General features: G+C 45.1%; 1 protein-coding gene, 1 long non-coding RNA gene and 1 pseudogene across 2 annotated transcripts; 2 read left to right on the plus strand and 1 right to left on the minus strand.

The window, feature by feature from the left end:
* The first annotated feature begins 20,838 nt into the window (after positions 1-20,838).
* LOC115556640 (putative nuclease HARBI1) lies at positions 20,839-22,364 on the plus strand (annotated as a pseudogene).
* Positions 22,365-22,408: 44 nt separating this feature from the next.
* LOC115556641 (uncharacterized) lies at positions 22,409-24,506 on the minus strand. The gene is made up of 7 exons (XM_030373811.1): positions 23,931-24,506; positions 23,767-23,837; positions 23,340-23,516; positions 23,022-23,080; positions 22,886-22,948; positions 22,738-22,800; positions 22,409-22,649 (listed from the first exon to the last, which is right to left on the minus strand). The coding sequence occupies exons 1-7, from the start codon at positions 24,101-24,103 to the stop codon at positions 22,461-22,463; spliced, it is 795 nt and encodes a 264-aa protein (XP_030229671.1). The 5' UTR covers positions 24,104-24,506; the 3' UTR covers positions 22,409-22,460.
* A 702-nt stretch (positions 24,507-25,208) lies between these two features.
* On the plus strand, positions 25,209-25,510 carry LOC115556642 (uncharacterized). The gene is made up of 3 exons (XR_003979095.1): positions 25,209-25,220; positions 25,302-25,414; positions 25,495-25,510. It is a non-coding gene; the product is annotated as an uncharacterized LOC115556642 (long non-coding RNA).
* Positions 25,511-27,854: the final 2,344 nt, after the last annotated feature.

The raw sequence follows: 27,854 nt of genomic DNA on the forward strand, positions 1-27,854 counted from the left end.
TCAGGGGGCGGCTGTTGTAAATTCCCTATTAGTTCGTAATATCGTATCGTATAATATATAGCGTTATTTCTATTCAGGCACTTTGGGCAGCCCAGGTAGCGCCGTAGGGTCCTAGAGTTACGAGTTGTACGGGGCTGCGCCAGGGCTCGTTGCGCGCGACTGTTTAACACGTCATGACAGAGAATGCGTTCGTGAAGAGTGAGTAGTATTGAACCACGTGTATCTACGTAATATAAATGTTATATACATTCCGTAACTCGGTTCCTTATAGTAGCCGTGATTTGTGTGGTTGTGTTACTGTGTTAATTGATTTACTCACAAATTGGGTAGCTAGTGTATTAGCCTGCACCTCGTGTAGCACATGTGCGTCAGGCTGCCGCACCATGTCGGCCGTTATATTGCACTATTGCATTATTGTGTTAACGTGTGCATGTGGCAGCTATTTATGCCAGTTATGTTTGTATAGCATTTATGAGATGTTGTTAGTACTAGAGCCCGGTGTTTTAGTAGGTAAATCTAGTAATAACTATTTGTCTATTTCTTATTCTGTCTTACAGAAAAACCATTCCTACATCATTCATACATCTGTTCATCCATTCCGTCATTTATTTGGTTACTTATTGAAGCCATCATTGATGTCATTCGACTGCAAGAGATATAAACATCCTGAACTGTTCCCTGTGTATGCGTCTACTCTCTGACCGGATGATAATACCATGTCATAATACTATAATAATACCATGTGATAATACTATAATATAATAACATGTAATAATACTTTACTGTCTGTAATAATACCATATAATAATACTATACTATGATAATAACATGTGATAATACTATAATAATACCATGTGATAATACTATAATATAATAATAACATGTAATAATACTATACTGTCTATAATAATACCATGTGATAATACTGTGGGAGGGGGGGTACTCTGGGGGGATGAGGGGTACTGTGGGGGGAGAGGTACTGTGGGGGGGGGGGGTACTGTGGGGGGGGGGAGAGGTACTGAGGGAGGGGGGTACAGAAGGGGGGGGGGGAGATCTTCTGAACATCACGGCTGTATGTGAGCTAGAGAATAACCGAGTTCTATCACTTCACCTTAACTAGGAGAGCTTGAGGAATGGAGTCCAGGTCAGGTATGAGGAGACGTTATGGCTCCCCGCCAACAGGCGACAACAAACCCAGTGGGTCGCACAACACACTGCCAGACGTTTCTCGTTTCTTGCATGTTCGATGGGTTCAAAGTCCTGTGTTCATTCTAGAAAAGAAGCCTTCAGCAGGACCCCGCAGACAGGCAGAGATTCGGCATAACGAGACGTGTGTTCGTCGACAAAGCGGCTGTAACCAGGTGAGCTGGTTCCTCTCCCGGTTCACCGTTCTGCAATGAGTTGTAGACCCGTTCTGATATAGAGGGTGGAGGTTTGATATAGAGGGTGGAGGTCTGATATAGAGGGTGGAGGTCTGATATAAAAGGGTGGAGGTCTGATATAGAGGGTGGAGGCCTGATATAGAGGTTGGAGGTCTGATATAGAGGGTGGAGGTCTGATAAAGAGGGTGGAGGTCTGATATAGAGGGTGGAGGTCTGATATAGAGGGTGGAGGTCTGATATAGAGGGTGGAGGTCTGATATAGAGGTTGGAGGTCTGATATAGAGGGTGGAGGTCTGATAAAGAGGGTGGAGGTCTGAGATAGAGGGTGGAGGTCTGATATAGCGGGTGGAGGTCTGATATAGAGGGGTGGAGGTCTGATATAGAGGGTGGAGGACTGATATAGCGGGTGGAGGTCTGATATAGAGGGTGGAGGTCTGATATAGAGGGCGGAGGTCTGATATAGAGCTGGAGGTCTGGTAAAGAGGGTGGAGGTCTGATATAGATGGTGGAGGTCTGATATAGAGGGTGGAGGTCTGATAAAGAGGGTGGAGGTCTGATAAAGAGGGTGGAGGTCTGATATAGAGGTTGGAGGTCTGATATAGAGGGTGGAGGTCTGATAAACAGGTTGGAGGTCTGATATAGATGGTGGAGGTCTGATATAGAGGGTGGAGGTCTGATATAGAGGGTGGAGGACTGATATAGAGGGTGGAGGTCTGATATAGAGGGTGGAGGTCTGATATAGAGGGGTGGAGGTCTGATAAAGAGGGTGGAGGTCTGATATAGAGGGTGGAGGACTGATATAGAGGGTGGAGGTCTGATATAGAGGGGTGGAGGTCTGATAAAGAGGGTGGAGGTCTGATATAGATGGTGCAGGTCTGATATAGAGGGTGGAGGTCTGATATAGATGGTGGAGGTCTAATATAGAGGCTGGAGGTCTGATATAGAGGGTGGAGGACTGATATAGCGGGTGGAGGTCTGATATAGAGGGTGGAGGTCTGATATAGAGGGCGGAGGTCTGATATAGAGCTGGAGGTCTGGTAAAGAGGGTGGAGGTCTGATATAGATGGTGGAGGTCTGATATAGAGGGTGGAGGTCTGATAAAGAGGGTGGAGGTCTGATAAAGAGGGTGGAGGTCTGATATAGAGGTTGGAGGACTGATATAGCGGGTGGAGGTCTGATATAAAGGGTGGAGGTCTGATATAGAGGGTGGAGGACTGATATAGCGGGTGGAGGTCTGATATAGAGGGTGGAGGTCTGATATAGAGGGTGGAGGTCTGATATAGCGGGTGGAGGTCTGATATAGAGGGTGGAGGTCTGATATAGAGGGCGGAGGTCTGATATAGAGGGTGGAGGACTGATATAGCGGGTGGAGGTCTGATATAGAGGGTGGAGGTCTGATATAGAGGGTGGAGGACTGATATAGCGGGTGGAGGTCTGATATAGAGGGTGGAGGTTAGGGCTGTCACTTTTTATTCGAAGTTCGAATATTCGTTCGAAGGTGGGGTGAAAAGTTCGAATTCGAAGTGTAATTCTCTATTCGAACTGTGTGTGCTGCCGTCTCATAAGAACTGAAGCCCATTTTAAGTAGTCTGCTTTCGATCCAGCAGAGGGCGCGCTAACATTTTATCAGTTTGACCTGTTGCCGACCCTCTTGGCCTTTGAAACAAAACGTAACTGAAGAGAACGCGAACCGAGATACGGCTATTAAAAAACTGAAATTAAAAATGGAGAATTGCAAGGAGCGGACCATAACGACACCATCACATTTAAAAAGCAGCGTTTGGAAGCATTTCGGCTTTTCCACCGTGGGTGGAAAAGTCACAAACAAAGATAAGGCCGTTTGTCGTCTTTGTAAAAGAGAGCTGTCGTACTTATCGACAACATCAAATTTGCGCACTCATCTGCTAGCTTACCACCGAAATGTAGCAGCAGAGGAACAACTGCCGAGCGGAACAGCGCCGAGTGTACAGCCGCGCGTGACAGCATTCTTTTCGGCTCAGTCAGCAGGCCCCTTACCTGACGCCCGTAACAAGGCCATCACCGGTAAAATCACACGGTTTATATGTAAGGATATGCGCCCCATTGCTGTCATTTCGGGAGACAGGTTTCAGGAGCTATTGAGAGAGCTGGAGCCACGATACAGAATTCCAAGTCGAACCACAATCTCATCACAGATAGTGCAGCTCTATGATGCGACACGGGAAAACCTAAAGACAATGTTACAACACAAAACCCTCGCTCTGACCACAGACGGGTGGACATCGCTGGCCACACACGCTTATGTAACCGTTACAGCTCACTGCATCTCAGACCTGTGGGAACTAGACAATTATGTGTTGTGCACTAAGGAGCTGAGAGGCAGTCACACAGCTGTACATGTTGCAGAAAGCATCACCAGCACGCTGAATGAATATAACATCTCCCGTGAAGCGGTTGTTGCCGTGGCCACAGATAATGCTCTAAACTACGTAAACGCCATAAGGAATGTAGGGCTTATAAATGTTCCCTGTTTAGCCCACACGCTAAACCTGGCCGTGCGTAAGGGGCTGGAGGTGAAAGCCGTTGACACAGCTCTTTCCCGGCTAAAGCAGACGGCGGCTCATTTTGGGAGGTCTCCATCTGACACCTGCCTGCTGCAAGAGAAGCAGGAGCTCCTCGGATTAAAAAAGGAGAAGCTGATCAATGACTGTGTAACCAGGTGGAATACAACCTATGATATGATCTGCCGCGCATCAGAGCAACAGGCAGCAGTGGCTGCAGTCATCTTTGCCAAAAAATTGTCACATCTCGAACTGAGCACTTCAGAGTGGACTACAGTTGAGCAGCTAAAAGACACACTAAAGCCATTCAAAGTTGCAACTCAGGCCCTCTCCACCGATGCCTACCCGACAGCATCAGCTGTCCTCCCCCTGCAGCACGTCATGGTGTCTCAGCTGAGCACGCATGAAGCCGCGCATAAACCCGCCATCAAAGAAGTCAGAGGTATTTGCTTTTATGTTTTAAATAAATATTAAGACCATGCCTTAAAGCCAAACATTACATTTGTGCCGAATTCACTACATATAATAATAATGCATTTTGTTATTCTCGTAGGCCGAATGGTGGCGAATCTAAAAATGCGCTATAAAGAAGAGAGCGGCGAGTGGCTTCTCCTCAACAAAGCGGCCCTCCTGGATCCCCGCTTCTCCCGGTTGGTCCACCTTTCCCCTGAACAGAAACAACTCGTGACTGAAAGCCTCTCACACGAGCTCAGTGAAACGGAGACCGACACTGATGATCGCACACGACAGGGAGACAAGTCCGCTGCTGTGCTGGGCGCGATGGGCAGCCTGTTTGGGGACTTGTACAGCAAGGCGGACAGAAGCAGCTGCAGCGGTAACGGAGAGCTGCGAGACTACTTGAAGGAGACTCTCTCCGCAGATAAAAACCCGCTCAGTTGGTGGAGAGATACAGGGTGTCACAGGTACCCACAGCTTTCAAAGTTGGCCCGTAAGTACCTGTATGTGCCAGGAACGTCTGTGCGCTCCGAGCGCGTGTTCTCCTCAGCAGGAAATATTGTAAATAAAAAGAGAGCTGCACTCGATCCAGACCAAGTCGACAGACTTGTTTTTCTGGCCAATAATCTCAGAAATTAAATCGGGCCATGCTGCCTTGTTCAAATCGGCGCACTCCTTTCTTTATTTAAAAATGTTCTATTTGAGTTTGTTTTTTCAACTCCTATGTTAGCCTATATGAGTTCAGAGGCATGTGAAATTAAGTCGGGCCATGCTGCCTTGTTCTAGCTAAAATCGGCGCACTCCTTTCTTTATTTAAAAATGTTTTATTTGAGTTTGTTTTTTCAACTCCTATGTTAGCCTATATGAGTTCAGAGGCATGTGAAAGAGTCTCATTTTCTTTCCGTAAGAAATAAAAAGAGCTACTTAAAAAATCAAGACTGTTGTCGTGTGGGGGGTGTCGAATGTATTCGAATGTATTCAAATTAATTATGGACATTCGAAATTCGTTCGAATTTCATTTTTGGAAAAAGTGACAGCCCTAGTGGAGGTCTGATATAGCGGGTGGAGGTCTGATATAGAGGGTGGAGGTCTGATATAGAGGGGTGGAGGTCTGATATAGAGGGTGGAGGTCTGATATAGTGGGTGGAGGTCTGATATAGAGGGTGGAGGTCTGATATAGAGGGTGGAGGTCTGATATAGAGGGTGGAACGACATGTCGCTGATTTGCTTCACCCGTTTACCGAGTAAAGGTGAAGCAATGTCGCCACCTGGTGGTGGAGGTGGAGCAGAGCGCAGTCACATTGGGGGGGAGAGGGAGAGGAGGAGGGGAGAGGAGGAGGGAGAAGAGGGAGCTAGGGACCGATCTACTCAGGATCTAATGACTTACCTCCTGCTCTCTCCTCTCCTCTCCCCTCTTCCTCTCCTCTCCTCCCTCCTCCTCTCCTCTCTCCTCTCCTCTCCCCTCCTCCTCTCCTCTCCTCCCTCCTCCTCTCCTCTCTCCTCTCCTCTCCCCTCCTCCTCTCCTCTCCTCTCCCCTCCTCCTCTCCTCTCCTCCCTCCTCCTCTCCTCTCTCCTCTTCTCCTCTCCTCTCCTCTCCTCTCCTCCCTCCTCCTCTTTTCCTCCATGGAATAATCTCCTCCTCCTCTCCTCTCCCCTCCTGCCTCCCCCTCTCCTCTCCTCCTCTCCTCTCCTCCCTCCTCCGCTCCTCTCCTCCCTCCTCCTCTCCTCCTCTCTCCTCTCCTCTCCTCCTCTCCTCTCTCCTCTCCTCCTCTCTCTTCTCTCCCCTCCTCCCTCCTCCTCTCTCCTCTCCTGTCCTCCCTCCTCCTCTCCTCTCCTCCTCTCCTCTCTCCTCCTCTCCTCCTCTCTCCTCTCCTCCTCTCTCTCCTCTCCTCCTCTCCTCTCCTCTCCTCTCCTCCCCTCTCCTCACCTCCAGGTACCTGCTCCTCTGGTGATGTCATCGGTGAAGGTGGAATGTGTGGTGAAGGAGAGCTGTCTGATTGGCGAGGGGCCGGTGTGGGAGGAGTCAGAGCAGTCCTTGCTCTATGTTGACGTCGTCGGCCAGAAGGTTATACTCTGTCTGTCTCTGTTTCTGTCTCTGTCTCTCTCCCCCTCTCTCTCTCTCCCCCTCTCTCCCCCTCTCTCTCTCTCTCTCTCTCTCTCTCTCTCTCTCTCTCTCTCTCTGTCTATCTCTCTCTCTCTCTCCCCCCCCTCTCTCTCTCTCTCTCTCTCTCTCTCTCTCTCTCTCTCTCTCTCTCCCCCCCCTCTCTCTCTCTCTCTCTCTCTCTCTCTCTCTCTCTCTCTCTCTCTCTCTCTCTCTCTCTCTCTCTCTCTCTCTCTCTCAATTCAATTCAATTCAAAAAGCTCTATTAGCATGACTATTGGTAAGCCAAACAGTGTTGCCAAAGCGTTACAGTAATACAAATATTACACAAAATAACAATAGAGAACGTCAGAACAATATGTACATATATCAACCTATAACAATATAACATAACATACTGATACTGACAAATAGAATTAATAGTAAAAAAATAATAATAATTCAAGTCATTCAATTAATGAAATGAAAAGCTACATAAAAGGCATTATAGGTTACTAATAATCAGTTATCAATCAAACAGTGAGGCCTGGTGTAGAATGTCATCCCTCATGTTGTGGCAAGCTGAAATAAACTGTCCTGCGAGGACGGAGCTCTCTTTTCTCTCTCCCAATAATATTTGTAGTTGGTATACATGGGAGTTTATAAAATGTGATTGTTTTTGACCAAATTTGCTACTTTGCGACTTTGCTCTCCAATATTCATCGTGAACGTGATATCCTGGCCTAGGTATTTTGGTGCTGAGAGAGAGAGAGAGAGAGAGAGAGAGAGAGAGAGAGAGAGAGAGAGAGGTATAATGCGCCTCTCTCTTGTTTGACTTATCGGACAAACGGCCCTTCGGAACAATGGGTTCCGTTTTCGGAACATTGAACCGTCGGCATAGTGGTATGTCGATCTAATAGGAAATATTTCGGACCATTGAGACGTCGGAAAAATGAGGCGTCGGAATTACGGCATGGCACCGTCGTTTACCTTCATCACAGACTACAACACACACTCAGATATTTCCCATGATCCTTTGTGCAACACGTTGACGGGGCCTATACAAATAATGTTTGCAAATATTCAATTTCCTTCCAATTTCCCTGTAAGGTCCCTGTGAATGGGGGCAGTAGCAATAAAAGTTTTTATAGAGCCAGTGTGAGCCGGAGTAAAGTGATGTATAGAGACAGATGTCTGGATGAGGTATGTAGCGGCATAATCATTCTAAAGTAAGATACCCATCTGATATCTCTTTTACTCATGAGGAATAAGGAGAAGTGTTATTAGCCTGGAAATCAAAACATGTTTTAGGCATGTCAATGAAAAATAAATGTTTATTGCTTATTTGAGCTGGATATATGGTTAGGTTTAGGTTTTAGGTTAGACATGGTTAAAGGTATAATATGTAACATTTCCACGATAATTATGTAAAAAATTTACTAGACCTATGTCATATATTTGTGAGAGTATGTCCTCTGGCTGACTGTGCCTGTCTCTTTGTGATACCGTTCAGATTTTAGACAGAAATACACAGAGAAATACATGAATCTCAAAATCAATAGAAATTTTGTATCATTTTTTAAATGTTTCCCTTGCAGGTATAATATTGTGGCGAAGAGCAGGGGAATGAATAGACTGGAGCCAAGGTTCAGCAGGATACAACCCCCGCGCCCCTTACAACGCTTGACTGCCAGAGTTGCCTTTATTGAACACACACAACACACTCCACCTAACACATCACCATGAACATCTGTGACGGTGTTAAACGTCCTTTAACTCCTCCGTTACCGAGTTGGAGTTAAATATTCCTAGTATAGGTCCTGCATATTAGGAGGGCGACAAAGGTCCAACTAGCGCTAGTCTGAACTCCCCCCAGGATCCTTTAATGCACACGCGACAACGCCCACCGTCGCTACAATATATAACATTTCTGCATGGAAACATAAAACCGTGCGGCGTCAGGCATGACAAGGGGGTTCTCTCTGTCCATGTGAAACTCAATTTAAAGGGTACAACAAGACAGTAGAGTGGAGACACTGGCGTGTCTGTATTCACACAACAATATAACACACACAAAGAGAATTACCATGATCCTTCGTGCAACACGTTGGCGTGGCCTACACAAATAAGGTTTGCAAATCTTCAACAACCTCCAATTTCGCTGCAAACTCCCTGTGAATGGTGCCTTTGGCAACTAAAGATTTCCATTTGATCTTGGTTTGTACTTCCTATCTAGAGCCAGTGCGAGCATGCCCGTAGCCAGCTATGAGGTCTTTCCTCGATACGAACTGTGCACAAAATGAGTGGTTTAGAACTTCTCAGAGATGAGCTTAATTCAGTTGAGACTTGTTGTGTTGTGTCCGCCATGTGTGACATCTGTAGTCGGATGGTGAGTGCGCCGAGGATAACCCCATGATAATTATGCCAGCAGTGGCAAACCATGAGCCTAGACAATGTGTTTGAAGTGGTGCCATCAAAGGGATACCCGGATACTGTAAATTGTCTTTTCTTTAAGACACCTTTAAGAGTAGCTCACATCAAATTCAACTGCTCCGACTTCGGCTTTATAAATTACGTTGGATGAATTGCTTATTTTAGCTGGTTAAATGGTTAAGTGTAGAAATTAGGTTAGACATGGTAGACGATATCATATGTAACATTTCTACATTAAATGATAACACTCATCCAGCCTTGCTTACCTGTTCCTCAAAAGTTGTAAATGGTTGGTTGGGAATAAAAAGGGCAATGTTTTTGTTAAATTCACCCACGTTTCCTTTCCTTCAGAAAACCCCATAGTCACGCTTACAGTAAGTGATTGAGCAGTAGAATTTAATGACATGAGCCTTTGGATTACTTCATGCAAATCCAAGTTTATCAGGTGCTGGTCCTAGATGCAGACGCTTCATTCACAGCAGAAGGACCTACCGACCGAGCCAGTGAGTACCATCTTCAAGTCAGAGAGACAAAAGTAGTTCGGATTTTATTGTTTTGCTCTGTAATGGTATACTCGTCATTTTTGGACTCCTAAGATTAATGTAATATGTACATTTCAAATTCACATCACAAATTATCTATTTGCTCCACTTTTAATAGAATATTAATCTGATGGAATGTATACCTAGTCGCTCGTATTATTTATTGACTTGTCAATTTGTTTCTCCAGAAACATGGGGTCCAGTCGTCTCACCTGCAGTTTCATTGGTAGGCACAAAGCACTACGATCTTTATCATTATCCAGTTCATTATATTATATCAATAACTTTTGACAGTTGACCTCCTATGTTTTCGAGATCATGGGCGTGTGTATGATTCCTACCACGGATAGTTTGAATACTTCATAGATACTGTAGTTGCAGGATATGAGCTCGTAAATATAAGCTGATAATAGTTTAAATATTTTTCAGTATATTAAGTATTTTCTCATCACCAGCTGTCATCTATCTGTGGAAGTCCCCTGGATTTGCAGGTATTTATGCCATGACCAGTTATCCAATGATAAATTGTCCAAACAGGCAAGTATGTCGATGTGTTTTGAACACTGGAATGCTTGAAAATCTATTCTGTCGATTCTTTCTCCATTTAGCTGAATCCCGCATTAACGTGGCGTTGAGCGGCACGGCTATTCAGTCTTCAAGCACCTTGCCCATGGGCAAGGCTGAAAACGCCATCGATGGGAACAGCGACCCTGTGTGGGAGCACTACAGCTGCAGCTCTACAGTCTATCAGGTTAAACCATGGTGGAGGCTGGAGCTGCCTGGTGTGTACCGGGTGTCAGAGATCCAGGTCACTAATAGGATTGTCAGTAGGGAGAGGCTCGACGGTGTCGAAATAGCCATTGGGAATTCACTGGCGAACAACGGCAACGACAATCCAAGGTGAACCACTGGTGCCACCTCCCCTACTATCACTTGATACTGTTAGACTCCCAGCAAAACGTTCTGGGTTAGATCCTGCATGACCTTGACCTGCTTTTAAGTGTCTTTGGATAAAATTTGAAGTTAGTAAACAGCATAGAATACTGTACATATACAACCTGAAAATAAGTCAACGCAACCAGTGCCCTGCTCATTTACACCTGGAGACTACTGTATCTTCTCTCTCTGTCTCTTTTCCCAGGTGTGCCATCATCAACAATGACCCAGACTGCCTGACTCAGACTGTCAAGTGTTGGGGAATGGAAGGAAGGTTTATCAACCTCCACAAATCCTCTGAAATAACAGACGCTTTGACGTTTTGTGAGGTCAAAGTGTACGGAGGTAGGTACCCAGTCCATCATAACATGATCATCAAAGTTTGATGGGTGTACCAGTACCACTGTTGGTCAGCCATTCGTTGGTCAATGGCCAAATGCTGCTGGTCCTGTGTAGCTCAACTGGTAGAGCAGGGCATTATCACTGCCAGGCTTAGGGGTTTGTCTGGTAATCAAGGACACGTGTCTTAATAGTAAATAGTCTGTAGGGATGAGGTGTGTTGCTCAGAAACGTAGAGGTAGACTTACAGTGCTGAGAGTAGAACTCCCTCAACACCACTCGGTCAATCATTTCCCCAGAGCCTGCTGCACCCTCCATGAGCATTCAGGAGATGGGGAGGAACATCACTCTGGTGGGGACGCGGCTGTGCTGGTCAGACGCCCTGCTCTACTGCAGAGACTCTCACTGGGACCTGCTGAGCCTCATAGGCCCAGAAGACCAGGAGATGGTTGATAAGCTGGTGGCTCGCGCCCCCTTCCCACTAACCAGCCACCTGTGGGTGGGCCTGCGCAGGTACTGGCCAGGCCTTAGTGTCTAGCCGCCAATCCCGTCCTTATGATCATCTGGTTTACAATCACTTTGTCTTCATGAAAAACCTGATAGTAACAAAAGCTTACTATTTGGCCACATTATTCCTCCTTCAAACCAGGTAACCCTTTAATCTCTTCCAATGTTGGTAGGTCCCTCTCAGGAAGCTCCTGGTTTTGGATGTCCGGTGACCCGATGGACTTCAGCCAATGGGACGAAGGCTCACACCATTCCAGCCCCTGTGGGGGCGTGTCCAGTGTGGAACCTTCCACATGGAGGCAACGCTCTTGTGAAGAACATCTTAACTTCATCTGTTTCACAGGTCAGTGTCCAGCCTATAAAGCCATTACCAGGTCAATATCAAGCCAAATATGCTTAACCTTCTGCAAGCCAGATGGATGTACTGCCTGCAAGATAATATCTTCATGGAGAATCTCTTTTTCTGTAAACTTTTTAACATTTACAAACTGCTTGAAACAGTAAGAGGTTTGATCTTCCTATTTGGGTAGATTAAAGTAAAATACTGTATGTATATATAGTATAAATGAGTATTATTAGCTGGAGGTATTTTACGCCACTTTCATTAACCTTCTTGTATATATTTATATTTCCACAGGTCAGACAGAGGGAGTGAAGAAGTTGCACTTTTATACTTCCACAAGAGAGAATCAAATTCGGTGCACCTAACTTGGCCTCACTGGGGAACATAGCTGCTGATTCTGACGATGTCATAAGAAGGCAGGGTTCTGAATGCTGTAGCTCAGAGAGTATCTTTGGTGGCTAGCTGTTTCATAATTTTTTCATTAAGGGCATTGTGTCACATTTTGTGCAGCATAGCATATAGAATCGTTTCCTTGAGTACATAATCAATCAACACATTAATGAGCACCTTCTTCAGTTTGATGGCGGATAGAAAAGAGGATATAGGCTTGAGCTATGTGTATAGCATGGGTGGCAGGTAACCTATTCCACATCAGCACTAGTGATGTTACGTTTTGCGTCGAGGCATCGGGGCGTGTGTCGAGTATGTTGGCTCCTCCCCCAGTGAAGCTCCGCTTCGAGTAGGATTCACGTTGGCGAAATGATGACGTTCGAGGTTTCGCCTCGGGCTACTGCTTCGAAATATGGGTTCAGTGTTGGCGGGATATTTCGACTATAAAGATGTCCCGTATACGATGACAACCTTGTGGTATATTCAATATACCACTAGTCTGTGATCGTAGCAGTTTGAGCATTGCATTTTCTGTAGTATCAATCGAAATATCACGTTCATTATTAATTTCCCCTTTTACAAAATCAGTTCTATCATTCTGCCAAAAAAATTCAATAACCACTGTCCAGAACACTTTAATGGCTATTAAATTAATAACTCCTTCTCAGTTATCATGCAGTGTGGGTCCCTCCCTGCTAGCAGGGACACAACTCAGTGTTGTTGTGTCTCGTCACTTTGCTCCTGACAGCTGACTGTCGCCTTGCATGGTTGACTCTGCCGTCGGTGTGTCAATGTGTGTAATATTTACCGATGTGAGTCGCGCTGGATAAAAGCGTCTGCTAAGTCACGCTTTTGCCAAATTATTTATTTTCTAGCATGAGCTCTGTGCCATTTTATGAATGGAACACTCACACACATGTATCACTGAAATTACTTCAATTCTCAAATGATTTAATCATGTATCGGCACACGAAGCAAAAATCACATTTTGGGTTGGGTTGTCATAATTTCATTCACCACTAGATGTCCCTAGCGTACTAATTTGAAGCTTCGAGCACAAACCACTTTGGTGGTTAATCTGGCTGAGAGGCTTTGACGTTTCATGAGGCATCATCTCGGCACCACTAATCAGCACAGAATGTGTGATTACACCTTATCAGGAGCAGTCTTTCAAAACGTTCATCTGAAAGTCTTTCTTCCGGGGATTAGCACAAGACCTCCCAGGCTGAACAGCCTTTCCACCGGTGCACTGGATGGTGTGGCAGTGTTGTATTTCATGAACACATCTTTCAACTTCTAACTCTGAGCCTCATCTCATGTATTCAAGTACCTCTTAGTCTGAGTTGAAGGACATTCCGTCTTCCTCCTCCTCATCAAAAGAAAAAAAGTCTCTCTCATTGACGCTGCTCTCGGGTTTTCTTCTAAGCCTGCTTTGCAGCGTGGGGTAGAGTGTGAGTTAGTGTTGACTCGTTCGCAAACTAATCAGTTCGAATGAACGAATCTTTAAGACGAATGAACGAACTGGTTACTCTCTCTCGTTCGTTCTCAGACTTGACTCCTCCCAGACCCACTAGTTGCTGACTCGCTGACAGTTCGTTCACTCACTGTGTGTGGTGAAGAGGGACCCACTGAGAGACGTCACCGCTCACGAGAGCCAGCCAATCGTATGCTGTGCTAGGACTAGTCTAGTATGCTCTCGTTGAATTTTAGCCAATGAGAGACAGAAATCCACTGATTTCTTGAAAAAAAAAAAAATGCATGTTGTCTTTGTATTTTCTGTGTCATGCCAGATTAATAAAATATTTGAATGTCTCGTCAATCCGTCTCGTTCTTTCATGGTTCGTTCTGCCGCACGCAACCCGGGACCCCAACCGTGGTGGATCTTGTTCGATTCTTGAGTGGGGGTGGCCAATTCCATCTTCACAAGAGTGATGTTACTGTTAACCCAAGAATAATCAAATATGCCCAGAATAAACACAACTGTACATAAATTACTTGTAAACTCCATCATTGCTAAAGTATACAGCCACCGAGGCCATCCAAAGGCTCACAAATGCTGCCACACAGGCGACCATCGCCAATCCATCCCAGCAGGAAGCTCTGGTGGAAGAAGGAGCTGCGGGGGGACAACCCACAGAGGAGAGCATGATCTGGGGTGAGTTCCACGAGCAGGTCTCAGGGCTCGTCAGTCACATCAGTGCAGTGCGGAAGCGTCCCTCGAGATCCCGTCCTTCCTGCAAGAGGAAGTGATCCCTAGGTCCTCCAACCCACGGCTCACTCAGCTGATGATGGAGAGATTGTGTGTGGTCGCCACGTCAGTGCCATCTGAACGCGTGTTCAGCAAGATGGGGCTGATCATATCAGATAGGCGCAGCCGTCTGTCTCCCTCCAAGGCGCAACAAGTCATGTTCCTGAATGCGAACCTGAAGTGAACATTCAGGCTTCTTCAGTTCCCAGAGGTTCTTGGGTTTTGTTTCTGCCATCGCTGTTGGTCAAAGGACAAAAATGTTTGTTGAATGGCAATGTTCGGTTTTGTTCCCCCCCCCCCCGAGGATGTTCACTGGGTTACAGCACCCCTCACAACACCCCCACCCTACCCCTTTCAAGTGTGTATTGTAAATAGTTCTCTGCAAACCTATGGTGGTGTAACAGAGTTAAAAAAGAAAGTTGGAAATTTGAATTCTCACAAAATTATAATATTAACATGCCAATGTTATTTTACATGTTAATATGTTGTACCGCATTCAATATGTTAATATGAGGCTGCGTGACTGCATGTCTTTTATTTTCACGCTTTTTGGGCGTTAGCGCTACCCGTAGTTCCTTAGAACTAGGGAAACCCTGTTGGCGGTAAGCAGGTTCTACGGAGCGCTCTGTATATAATTCGATATTTCAATAAATTAGCATGTTTTATTTACACATTTTGATTTAATAATATGTATATAGCGTTTTTAAGTTAAGTATGGTGTTAACAGGCTTCATGATTTACTTTGTGGTTTTGGCGGCAAACACATGCTGTATGTCTGTGATGGAGAGCATTGTTCTCCTTTGGTTTTTGCTATTCTAGATTCACGCAGTCACATTGGAATTTGTTATATTGTGAATGCAGGTACGTGATAATTTCCTAATGTAAATAGCTTGAGAATGTTGTTGATGTAATGTGTATGTATGTAGGTGAAATGACTGCGTCATCCAGTGTGTTGACCCGTAGTTCCTTAGAACTAGGGAAACCCTGTTGGCGATTCACGCAGTCACATTGGAATTTGTTATATTGTGAATGCAGGATTAAATGTTACGGAGGAATCCCGGTCTCTGAATCTTTATTCATGGATGCCTGGAAATGAGGGTCGTTACAGTGGCATCATGCCTTCAGTGTGTACATTGTATATAATTCTCTGCAAACCTATGGTGGCATCATGCCTTCATTATGCATATTGTATATAGTTCTCTGCAAACCTTTGGTGGCATCATGCCTTCAGTGTGCATATTGTATATAGTTCTCTGCAAACCTATGGTGGCATCATGCCTTCAGTGTGTATATTGTAAATAGTTCTCTGCAAACCTATGGTGGCATCATGGCTTCAGTGTGTATATTGTATATAGTTCTCTGCAAACCTCTGGTGGCATCATGCCTGCAGTGTGAATATTGTATATAGTTCTCTGCAAACCTATGGTGGCATCATGCCTTCATTGTGCATATTGTATATAGTTCTCTGCAAACCTATGGTGGCATCATGGCTTCAGTGTGCATATTGTATATAGTTCTCTGCAAACCTATGGTGGCATCATGCCTTCAGTGTGAATATAGTAGAGCTGTAGCGACGCGTCGATGATGTCGACGCGTCAACGTCAAAAATTCGTCGACAGAGATTTTCGCCACACGAGAAAAAAAAAATTGCAAAATGGACGAAAGTCACAACAAAGGAAAATGTCCGCGCACAAAATCATCAAGGGTATGGAAATACTTCAAGTTAAGTCCTAAACGGAAAGGTGTTGTGATTTGCACTCTTTGCGAAATGGAGTTGGCATATCATAAGAGCACGACAGCAATGTCTCATGCGCACGAGAAAGTATCTCGTGCGCACGAGAAAGTATCTTGTGCGCACGAGATAAGATCTCATGAGCACGGGGAAATACCGTGCGCATATCACTGGCAGTGTGTGTGTGTGTGTGTGTGTGTGTGTGTGTGTGTGTGTGTGTGTGTGTGTGTGTGTGTGTGTGTGTGTGTGTGTGTGTGTGTGTGTGTGTGTGTGTGTCGTCAGCGAGTAGGTGGACGAGCGAGGAGAGCGAGCGATAGCGTGCGTGTCAGTCTAGTGAAGTAATGAACGAGTCCGGTTGTGTGTAAGAATAAAGTACCCAGCCTGTCAAGAATCGGTGGCCGCTTCATTCCATCATATTCCGACCTATAAGCAGACTCACTGTCGGTCAAAGTGAAGGGTCATGCCCCCGAGAGAGCATCGGCCCTGGAGGGAACGTATCACCTGTGCTCCTCGGTCTGGGAGCCGACAGCAGGAAAGATGTAACTAACCATCTCGTAGTTGGAGGCGGAGCGCAAGAGAGTATACGCACACATTTTTTTGATGTCCCTTTACGGGTTCCGTGTTATATAGAGTATATTAAGAATTTTTTGGTATTTATTTGAGATACATTATGGTTTTTATTAATCGAGCAACAGAAAAATAGATAATCGTCCAATTAGTCATTAGATTAGTCGACTAATCAATAAAATAATCGCCAGATTAATCGTTTAATAGCTAATCGGTTACCCCCAGCCTTAGTATATAGTAAATAGTTCTCTGCAAACCTATGGTGGCATCATGCCTTCAGTGTGTATTGAACAACCGCACATAAAAAGGTTGCACATATTATATTGATATTTTATCGTATTTGTGCATGCTTGACTCTTGTGTATAATTCCCAATTATTATTGATGTATTTGCACTTTTAATCTTGCTGAATTCTACAAGGCAAATAAATTAAGTTACAACTTAGTTCCCCGGCTCCATTCGTCTTTGTAAGGAAATGTTCTATTTTGTCTTTATTATTTTGTCAGAATGCAACAGAATGCTTAGTTGTATGTGAAAATCACGATAAAATCGACTGGGAAGGATGCCCCCAGAACCCCCTACAGGGGTTTGGTTTACAAACTTTTAGCCCCCCCTAAAATTAAATTCACCAGCCGCCACTGTGTGTGTGAATAATTTTCTTATTTATATATTTTGATATTATTAAAACTTTTTTTAATCAAATCTATTAGATCTCAGAATGATTTCATAGTCAAAAAGATGTTAAAGTTTGTGTTCCACAGTTGACACAGTAGCTCATTCAGTGTTGAGGGATAGGCCTATTGTAGCCTACGGTTAAAAAGGAAAACTCAAGTGTGGTATATTGGCTTTGATAATATTAATAATATTACACATACACATACTATTACGTTCTTAATAGGGTAACTAACTTGTAACAGTATCGAATTACATTTTCAAAGTAACCTTCCCATACTGTAGCTGAATAAATGGCACACACTGTTGCATGCACTGCACCAGGAGTAGGTTATAGTTATAACTAGGCTATACTTAGTTAGCTTCAACGATACATGAAGTAAACATACTTGGAACGTCCATGTAGGCCTACGCAGCAGCACTATGCACAGGTGATGCCGCATGATATGCCGCACGGCATATCATTATTAACTAACGCATTATCTCTGAGGTAAAGTAAAGCCTCAGGTTGTTCGTTACATTTTCTTGAGGAGTAGCCTGGTGTTTACATTTTAGGGTTAGGGTTACACATTGTTCGTTTATCTCAGGTATTTTTTTAATATATAAAATTAACGATAATGACTCACCTTTCAGGATAAAGTCAGCAGCTGATGACCGACTTAAGTTCCACGATCCTTTGAGAGTCTGAGTCTGACTGACTCAGAGTCAGCAGAACCGTGCACAAACAGATTCCATGACCATGATTCGATTCACCATTCGATTCACCGGAAACTCGACTGAACCAGTTCAGTCGAGTTTCCGGTAGCACTGAGTCTGACTGACTCAGCTGAGAACCATGCAATGGGTGCATTCCATGATGCGATTCACCGCTACAGGAAACGGAACCTGGACTGACTGAACGAACGAACATTCCATCGAGTTTCCGGTAGCACTAAGTCTGACTGACTCAGCTGAGAACCACGCAATGGCATGATTGCATGATGTTATTCACTGCTAACGGAAACGGAAACTGGACTGAACGAACGAACGAACGAATGATTCGCGAACGACTCATCTTGGCGAACTGACTGATGCGAACAGGTTCACGTAAACAAATCATTTGATCCACCATTACTTCCTATCAATTTAACTGAATTCACATGAACACGCATGATGATGGAGAGATTGTGTGTGGTCGCCATGCAGGGCCGACGGACTGCGGGGACAAAGGGGACAGTTGTGGGGGGGCCTAAGGCAGAGGGGGGGCCCAAAAAAAAAAAATTACTCATCGGCCACGTCCCCCGTCCGTCCGTCAACAATTGCTCCATACCCCCCCCCTCCCCCCCCGTCAACAATCGCTCCATACCCCCCCCCCCCCCGTCAACAATCGCTCCATACCCCCCCCCCCCCCCGTCAACAACTTAGCGCAGGGGGGCCCATTAGTACCTATAGTATAGGGGCCCAGGATTTGGTGCTACGACCCTGTCGCCACGTCAGTGCCATCTGAACGCGTGTTCACGTTCGGTGGGAGGAGCTACAGCAGGTAGCGTTGCAGGGAGGGGCCAGAGAGCACGCAACGGAATCTCAACGGCTGTTTTTTCCAAAATCGCCCACCCTAGCTTTAACTAGTACGTTCTGATACTAGCCATGATATTATACTCATTTCTATCACTTGGTTTAATGTTCTATGGTTATAGATTTACATAAGACTAATCGTATTACTTCAGAGGTCCTTACAGAGAGAAGTAATTGTTTTACGTTGTGGGGGGATGTTGTGTCCACTACCTGATTACACCACTAGGTGGCTTTACTGTTATGTAGTGTGTTGTGGTACTAGAGAAGAAGTAGAGAACGCATGTGCTAGCTAGGGCATAGATAACTAACACATGTTATGTTGTTGGATATTGGAGATTAATTTAATGGTTCATCAACTAAAACTTTTACATTTCTTCAATGATTTAAAACGTTCATCTCATCATTTCTCATCTCATTTTCGTCCGCTTATCCGGGGTCGGGTCGCGGGGGGAGCAGCTCAAGCAGGGGGCCCCAGACTTCCCTTTCCCGGGCCACATTGACCAACTCTGACGGGGGGATCCCGAGGCGTTCCCAGGCCAGTGTTGAGATATAATCTCTCCACCTAGTCCTGGGTCTTCCCCGAGGTCTCCTCCCCATTGGACGTGCCTGAAACACCTCCCAAGGAAGGCGCCCAGTGGGCATCCTTACCAGATGCCCAAACCACCTCAGCTGACTCCTTTCTAAGTAAGGGAGCAGTGGCTCTAATCCGAGTTCCTCACGGATGGCTGAGCTTCTCACCCTATCCCTAAGGGAGACGCCAGCCACCCTTCTGAGAAAACTCATCTCGGCCGCTTGTACCCGCGATCTCGTCCTTTCGGTCATCACCCAGCCCTCATGACCATAGGTGAGGATAGGAACGAAGATCGACCGGTAGATCGAGAGCTTTGCCTTGCGGCTCAGCTCTCTTTTCGTTACAACGGTGCGGTAAAGCGAACGCAATACCGCCCCCGCTGCTCCGATTCTGAGGATAGACCCCCTTACCCCATACTCCCGCAGCACCTCCCACAGTTTCTCCTGGGGGACCCGGTCATACGCCTTCTCCAGATCCACAAAACACATGTAGACCGGATGGGCATACTCTCAGGCCCCCTCCAGGATCCTTGCGAGAGTGAAGAGCTGGTCCGTAGTTCCACGTCCGGGGCGAAAACCGCATTGTTCCTCTTCAATCTGAGGTTCGACGATCGGCCAAACCTTCCTTTCCAGCACCTTGGAGTAGACTTTACCAGGGAGGCTGAGAAGTGTGATACCCCGGTAATTGGCACACACTCTCTGGTCCCCCTTTTTGAACAGTGGAACCACCAGCCCGGTTTGCCACTCCTTCGGCACTGTACCCGACTCCCACGTGATGTTGAATAGGCGTGTCAACCATGACAGCCCCTCAACACCCAGAGCCTTTAGCATTTCTGGCTGGATCTCATCAATCCCTGGGGCTTTGCCACTGCGGAGATGTTTGACTACCTCAGTGACCTCCACCAGGGAAATTGACGACGAAACACCATCAACCTCGAGCTCTGCCTCCAACATAGAGGGCGTGTTATTCGGATTTAGGAGTTCCTCAAAGTGTTCATTCCAACGTCCGACGACCTCCTCAGTTGATGTCAACAGAGTCCCATCCTTACTGTACACAGCTTGGATGGTTCCCCGTTTCCCCCTCCTGAGGTGCCGGATAGTCTTCCAGAAACACTTTGGTGCCGACCGAAAGTCCTTCTCCATGGCCTCTCCGAACTTCTCCCACACCCGCTGCTTAGCCTCCGACACGGCAGCAGCTGCAGCCCTTCGGGCCTGTCGGTACCCTGCAACCGAGTCAGGAGTCCTCCAGGATATCATATCCCGGAAGGCCTCCTTCTTCAATCGGACGGCTTCCCTGACCACCGGTGTCCACCACGGTGTCCGAGGGTTACCGCCCCTTGAGGAGCCTAAGACCCTGAGGCCACAGCTAGCCACCGCAGCTTCAGCAATGGAGGCTTTGAACACCGCCCACTCCGGCTCAATGCCCCCAACCTCCACAGGAATGCCAGAAAAACTGCGCCGGAGGTGTGAGTTGAAGATACCTAGGACGGGGGCCTCCTCTAGACGTTCCCAGTTCACCCGCACTACTCGTTTGGGCTTACCAGGGGCCCGTTTCAGAAAGCAGGTTTAGTGAAAACTCTGAGTTAGTTAACCCTGAGATGAGGGAAACTCTGGTTTTTCAGTTTCACAAAGCCAGTTCAGCTTTACTCTGAGTCAGTTACCCAGGCCACATACTCCGTGAACCTAACCTGCTCGCTGGCAGGTTTTCTTCAACTAACCCCGAGTTTCTCCTGCTCTTAAGTTGAAGCCTGCAGACTGAAGGCAGTGGCAGACATGGCGTGTCCTTTTATTGAAGAGCCAGTTGATGTCGAGGCGCAGATACTCCGCAGAAATCTCCACCGGGAGAGGATTATTAGACCCCGATTGGATGTTTTATCATTCCCTGATGAGTACCTGTTTGAGCGTTTCCGTTTCTCTGCATCATCTATAATTTACATAAACGATATTCTCAGCCCTCACATCGCTCACATGACGCATCGTGGACATGCTCTCAGTTCCGAGCGAATTCTTTGGATTGCACTTTGTTTTTTTGCCAACGGCAGTTTTTTGTATAACGTCGGAGATGCAGAGCATGTGTCCAAGGCAACTGTCTGCCGGGCTGTCCGAAATGTGACACTTGCACTGAAACGGCTACTATGCACGTTTGTAGTGTTCCCAAGTCACAGACCCACCAGACTTCTCAAAGAAGAGTTCCACAGAATTGCAGGTATCAGTCTAAGCAGTAATTCATTTATGTCATAAAGCTTTGAGACTTGAAGCACTAATCAGTCAATTTGATATATTTTAGGGTTTCCAGGTGTGATTGGCTGCATAGATGGCACTCACATTCCTATCATAGCTCCTTCAATAAATGAAGGAGATTATGTGAATAGGAAATCTGTCCACAGCATTAATGTGCAGGTAGGCCTAAATAGTAGCCTTTAACATTCCGAATTAAATATACTTCACCATACAGCTAATTACTGTTCTCCACTGTGAAGATCATATGTGATGGAGCCCACATGATTAACAATGTGGAAGCGAAGTGGCCTGGGTCTGTGCATGACTCACGAATGTTTCGTGAGTCGACACTGAGTGCCAGATTTGCCCGTGGTGAGTTTATATATATAGTTTATATACAGTATATAGTTATATCCTATGATCAAATATTTTGTTTCCCCCTATTGCAACTGAAACAATAAACTGTATCTTGTATTATCATAGGAGAGTTCGATGGTTACCTACTCGGAGACAGAGGGTACCCCTGCCAGCGCTATCTGCTGACCCCTTACCCTGACCCTGAGCCTGGCCCACAGCGACACTACAACTTGGCTCACTGCAGGACACGAGCCAGAGTGGAGATGACCATCGGGATACTGGAGGCCCGGTTCCAGTGCCTTCGTAGGCTCAGGGTCACCCCAGAGAGAGCTTGTGACATTATAGTGGCATGTGTGTTCTCCACAACATTGCCACTATTAGAGGAGAACAATGTCCTACTCTTTCCCCCTGTGATCCAGGTATTAATCCTACCCCCCCTGCTGATACACGAGATGGAAGAGCTGTTAGAGACATGATATGTGTCAATCATTTCTAACTGACCCATCACCTCCCCAATGTTAAAGAACGACAATATGCATCTCATTTTATGAGGTCTTCTTTATTTCCTAGAAGGACAAATTTTGTACAGTTGTTAATCCTTTGTTGTTGAAACAATTAAAAAACATCCACCTGTGGGCACGTCACCCACCTTTAACTGATGGTCCAGCAGTTGTATTTCCTTTTCTGTTTTGGTGATCTGCAGCCTTATGTGCTCCATTTCTAGGTGTGATTTGTTTATTTGGGATTCTAAATATACCTTGTAAAGTTGTTTCACAGGGAGCTATAGGAACATAAATTACATTGAATTTCAGTGCCATGTCTATTTAGTGTCATTGTAAGTTGTGGGTCAATGCTGAACAACATCTTACTGAGGTAAGCTGTGCTGTGGAGGTTGATGGACCTTCTTCCTCATTGTAATTTCCAGCATGGCTCTGTTAGAGAGAAAGAAGTTGCAAGTTGTATTGTGGAACAACACTATTAACTGAAGCCAAAGATATTTAAAAAAAAGGTGTATACTTCAGCAGGCCTCTCTGCATCTTCCCTCTCTGTGGCAGCTGATAAGGTTTCTTCATCATCCTCCTGTAATGAAACAGAATGTTTGTGTTATATTCTACCAATTATGAAAAATCTGTGGAATATTAAGAGTACTTACAACAGCATGGAGGTCTGTTATGGCAGAAGGCTCAACGAGACAGATTACACCATCAGTAACTGATAGAAGATGAAGATTAGACAGTTGATGATTACCCAGAAAAGTACCCCACCTAATTTAAACACAATTTTTCAAACTCTGAGACACCTTAAAATAGATTGATATCTGAAAGCAAAAGCAGCCAATTGCAAAGAACTGTAGCCTACTGCTACAAGAAAAATCAGTGTGCCAAGTTGTGTCTAAGATGAATGGGTGGCCATTACTGAGCGAACACTAGAAAAAGGATTAACGTACATGCCATTCATTTGAATAACTTACCTTTTATGTAGGCCCCTGTGACCTGGGGCGTGGGTGGGTCCGATGTGCCCCCCCCAGAGATGCCCTCAGCAATGGGTCGTCCACTGTTCTGACTTAGGGCCATCTTCTCAGCCTCTGTAAGAGGTGGTGGTGGTGGACCGCCACCTGTTTTGCGGGCCTCAGCCTTTTTTCTGTTGGCTATAATGGAGGTCAAATTTAAATACATACAGAAAACACAACTTTGGAGACTTGTATGTATAAAAGGCATTTAGCTGTTGCTTTCATAGAGACAATATTAAATACTGGCAGTGTTGGGATTTCTCTTTTTTTTGCAGATTTCCCTAATTACTTAAATATATCCATCACATGTTGAATGTAGCCACTAAATGCTGTTTAATGAGGGCAGGTTAAACAACATCACAATTGCTTGTACTTTATTATACCTTACCTGTTTGAACTACATTTTTATATTTCATCTTTAGCTGCTGCCAAGTCCGTTTGGTGCCTGTTGGGTTGCACCTGTGCTCACAGACACACATATGGAATATAATTGTTGAATAAGTGGAACATTCAAGACAAAACTTTTTTTTTTTTTCTCAAATTAATGCTCACGCATTGACTCGGTCAGCAATTTTCTGCCACGCAAGATCCCGCGCTTTTGCTGCTGCCACAGTATTGCTTCTTTTTAAAAATATATGCTCACTTTCTGCATACGCAGTCATTAATATTTCCAACTCCACTGGGGAGAAGTAGGAGGATCGAGGCTGTTTACCACTTGTTGCCATGGTGAATCATGTTATCTGTGCTCCATTGATGAGGGCTTTTTATATCCTCATGCACGAGCTTCACTCAGGGTTACCTTGACTCTGAGTTGATTGAACTAAGTGTTATCACCTGTTCTGAAACCGAAAACTTAGAGTTTGACAGCTCAGAGTTGCTCAACCTAGGGTTAAGGTTTTAACTCAGAGTTTGTTGAACCTGCTTTCTGAAACGGGCCCCAGGTCTATCCGGAAATTTCCCCCATTCCCTGATCCAACTCACAACCAGATGGTGGTCGGTTGACAGTTCCGCCCCTCTCTTTACCTGAGTGTCCAAAACTTGCGGCCCCAGATCAGAGCCCTGTTTCAGGTAGCTGGTTTTGAGGCAACCCCAAGTTTGTTCGCTCTGAGTTAGTGGAAACTCTGGGTTTTCCGTTTCAGGTAGCAGGTTCAGCGCAACCGAGAGTTAGTTGCTGCGGCAACATACGCCGTGGACCTAACCTGGGGGCATGCCCTCAACCTGGGGCCCCAGAAAGCAGGTTTAGTGAAAACTCTGAGTTAGTTAACCCTGAGATGAGGGAAACTCTGGTTTTTCAGTTTCACAAAGCCAGTTCAGCTTTACTCTGAGTCAGTTACCCTGGCAACATACTCCGTGAACCTAACCTGCTCGCTGGCAGGTTTTCTTCAACTAACCCCGAGTTTCTCCTGCTCTTAAGTTGAAGCCTGCAGACTGAAGGCAGTGGCAGACATGGCGTGTCCTTTTATTGAAGAGCCAGTTGATGTCGAGGCGCAGATACTTGGATGTTTTATCATTCCCTGATGAGTAGCTACCTGTTTGAGCGTTTCCATTTCTCTGCATCATCAATAAATTATATAAACAATATTCTCAGCCCTCACATCGCTCACATGACACATCGTGGACACGCTCTCAGTTCCGAGCAAATTCTTTGTATTGCACTTCGTTTTTCTGCCAACGGCAGTTTTTTGTATAACGTCGGTGATGCAGAGCATGTGTCCAATGCAACTGTCTGTCGGGCTTTCCGAAATGTGACACTTGCACTGAAACGGCTACTATGCACGTTTGTAGTGTTCCCAAGTCACAGACCCACCAGACTTCTCAAAGAAGAGTTCCACAGAATTGCAGGTATCAGTCTAAGCAGTAATTCATTTATGTCATTAAGCTTTGAGACTTGAAGCACTAATCAGTCAATTTGATATATTTTAGGGTTTCCAGGTGTGATTGGCTGCATAGATGGCACTCACATTCCTATCATAGCTCCTTCAATAAATTAAGGAGATTGTGTGAATAGGAAATCTGTCCACAGCATTAATGTACAGGTAGGCCTAAATAATAGCCTTTAACATTCCAAATGAAATATGCTTCACTATACAGCTAATTACTGTTCTCCACTGTGAAGATCATATGTGACGCACATGATACATGATAAATAATGTGGAAGCGAAGTGGCCTGGGTCTGTGTATGACTCACGAATGTTTCGTGGGTCTACACTGAGTGCCAGATTTGCCCGTGGTGAGTTTATATATATATATAGTTTATATATCCAGTATATAGTTATATCCTATGATCAATATTTTGTTTCCTCCTATTACAACTGAAACAATAAAGTGTATCTTGTATTATCATAGGAGAGTTTGATGGTTATCTACTCGGAGACAGAGGGTACCCCTGCCAGCGCTATCTGCCGACCCCTTACCCTGACCCTTGCCCACAGCAACACTACAACTTGGCTCACTGCAGGACACGAGCCAGAGTGGAGATGACCATCGGCATACTCAAGGCCCGGTTCCAGTGCCTAAGTAGGCTCAGGGTCACCCCGGAAAGGGCTTGTGACATTATAGTGGCATGTTTGGTTCTCCACAACATTGCCACTATTAGAGGAGAACAATGTCCTACTCTTTCCCCGAATGATCCAGATAATAATCCTGACCCCCCTGCTGATGCACGAGATGGAATTGCTGTTAGAGACATGATATGCTTCAATCATTTCTAACTGACTGCCTTTTTTCTGTTGGCTATAATGGAGGTCAAATTTTAAGATAACCAGAAAACACAAATTTGGAGACTTGTATGTATAAAAGGCATTTAGGCGTTGCTTTCATATAGACAATATTAAATACTGGCAGTGTTGGGATTTTTCTTTGTTTAGCAGATTTCCCTAATTACTTAAATATATCCATCACATGTTGATGCAGCCACTAAATGCTGTTTAATGAGGGCAGGCTAAACAACATCACAATTGCTTGTACTTAAATTATACCTTATCTGTTTGAACTACATTTTTATATTTCATTTTTAGTTGCAGCCAAGTCCGTTTGGGGCCTGTTGGGTTGCACCTGTGCGCACAAACACACATATGGAATATAATTGTTGAATAAGTGGAGCATTCAAGAGAAAACATTTTCTTTTTCTCAAATACTCTGACTCGGTCAGCTATATTTTTCCACGCGAGCTCCCACTTTTTGGCTGCTGCCATAGTATTGCTTTTTAGTAAAAAGATATGCTCGCTTTCTGCATATGCAGTCATTAAGATTTGCAACTCCGCTGGGGAGAAGTAGGAGGATCGAGGCTTGTTAGTACTTGTTGCCATGGTGAATCATGTTATCTGTGTTCCATTGATGAGGGCTTTTTATATCCTCATGCACGAGCTTCACTCAGAGTTACCTTAGCTGTGTTCGAAATCGCTCCCTATACACTCGTTCCCTATTCCCTATATAGTGTACATGATATAGTGCACTATATAGGGAATAGGGAACGAGAATTCGGACACTACGCTGAACATTTCTAAACGTAATTTGCGTCAGTAAATGCGCCGGGTATTTGTGTGACGCAGACAGATGCGCCCACATCATGTAAACAAACCTGGCACTCACGACGAAAGCTGGAGGTTGTATTGATGTTGAATGTTACATTTCCTTGTTTAATTAATTTTTAATGTTAAATATTCTATGTCAAATCCCAAATAAATTGTTGACATTTCTAAACGAAACCCGGAGACTCCATCATTAAATGTATTCGTTTTCGCGGTCATTCGGCTTCTTCTTCTCCCCTGGAAAAATACAACCGCATTGCATTGTGGTATACGGGAGTAACATGTAGGGAACATCGTATGTACCCTATTTTAAGTCCACTATATAGTGCCCTATATAGTGGACCACTGAGAATTCGAACACCCTACAAAATGGCGTGCACCCTATTTAGTGCACTACATCCATGATAGGGAACGATTTCGAACACAGCTCTTGACTCAGAGTTGATTGAACTAAGCGTTATCACCTGTTCTGAAACCGAAAATTCAGAGTTTTGCAGCTCAGAGTTGGTTAACCTAGAGTTAAGGATTTAACTTAGAGTTTGTTGAACCTGCTTTCTGAAACGGGCCCCTGCTCGGGAGGTGGTTAGACCTACTCTGAGTTTGTTGTCTATAAGGCTGAAGGCAGCTCTCCGACAGAAGGAAGTGTTAGAAATGGCATGTCCTTTTCTACGAGAGCCTGTGGACGTAGAGGCTGCGATCCTCAGAAGGAATCTCCGTGAGGAACGATTATTAAGACCCCGGTTGGATATACTTTATTTTCCTGATAATTTTCTTCACGAGCGCTATCGTTTTTCAGCGCAATCTATCATTTATTTAGACCACCTTCTCAGCCCCCATGTTAACTGTCAAACGCACCAGGGGCATGCTTTAAGTTTATTTTTTTATTTTTTATCGCAATTAACGCATGTGCAGAATGATCCGCCCCGTGCATCCCACCCGCTCTGTA

The sequence above is a fragment of the Gadus morhua genome, chromosome 13 (genome assembly GCF_902167405.1).
Source record: "Gadus morhua chromosome 13, gadMor3.0, whole genome shotgun sequence".
NCBI lineage: Eukaryota > Metazoa > Chordata > Actinopteri > Gadiformes > Gadidae > Gadus > Gadus morhua.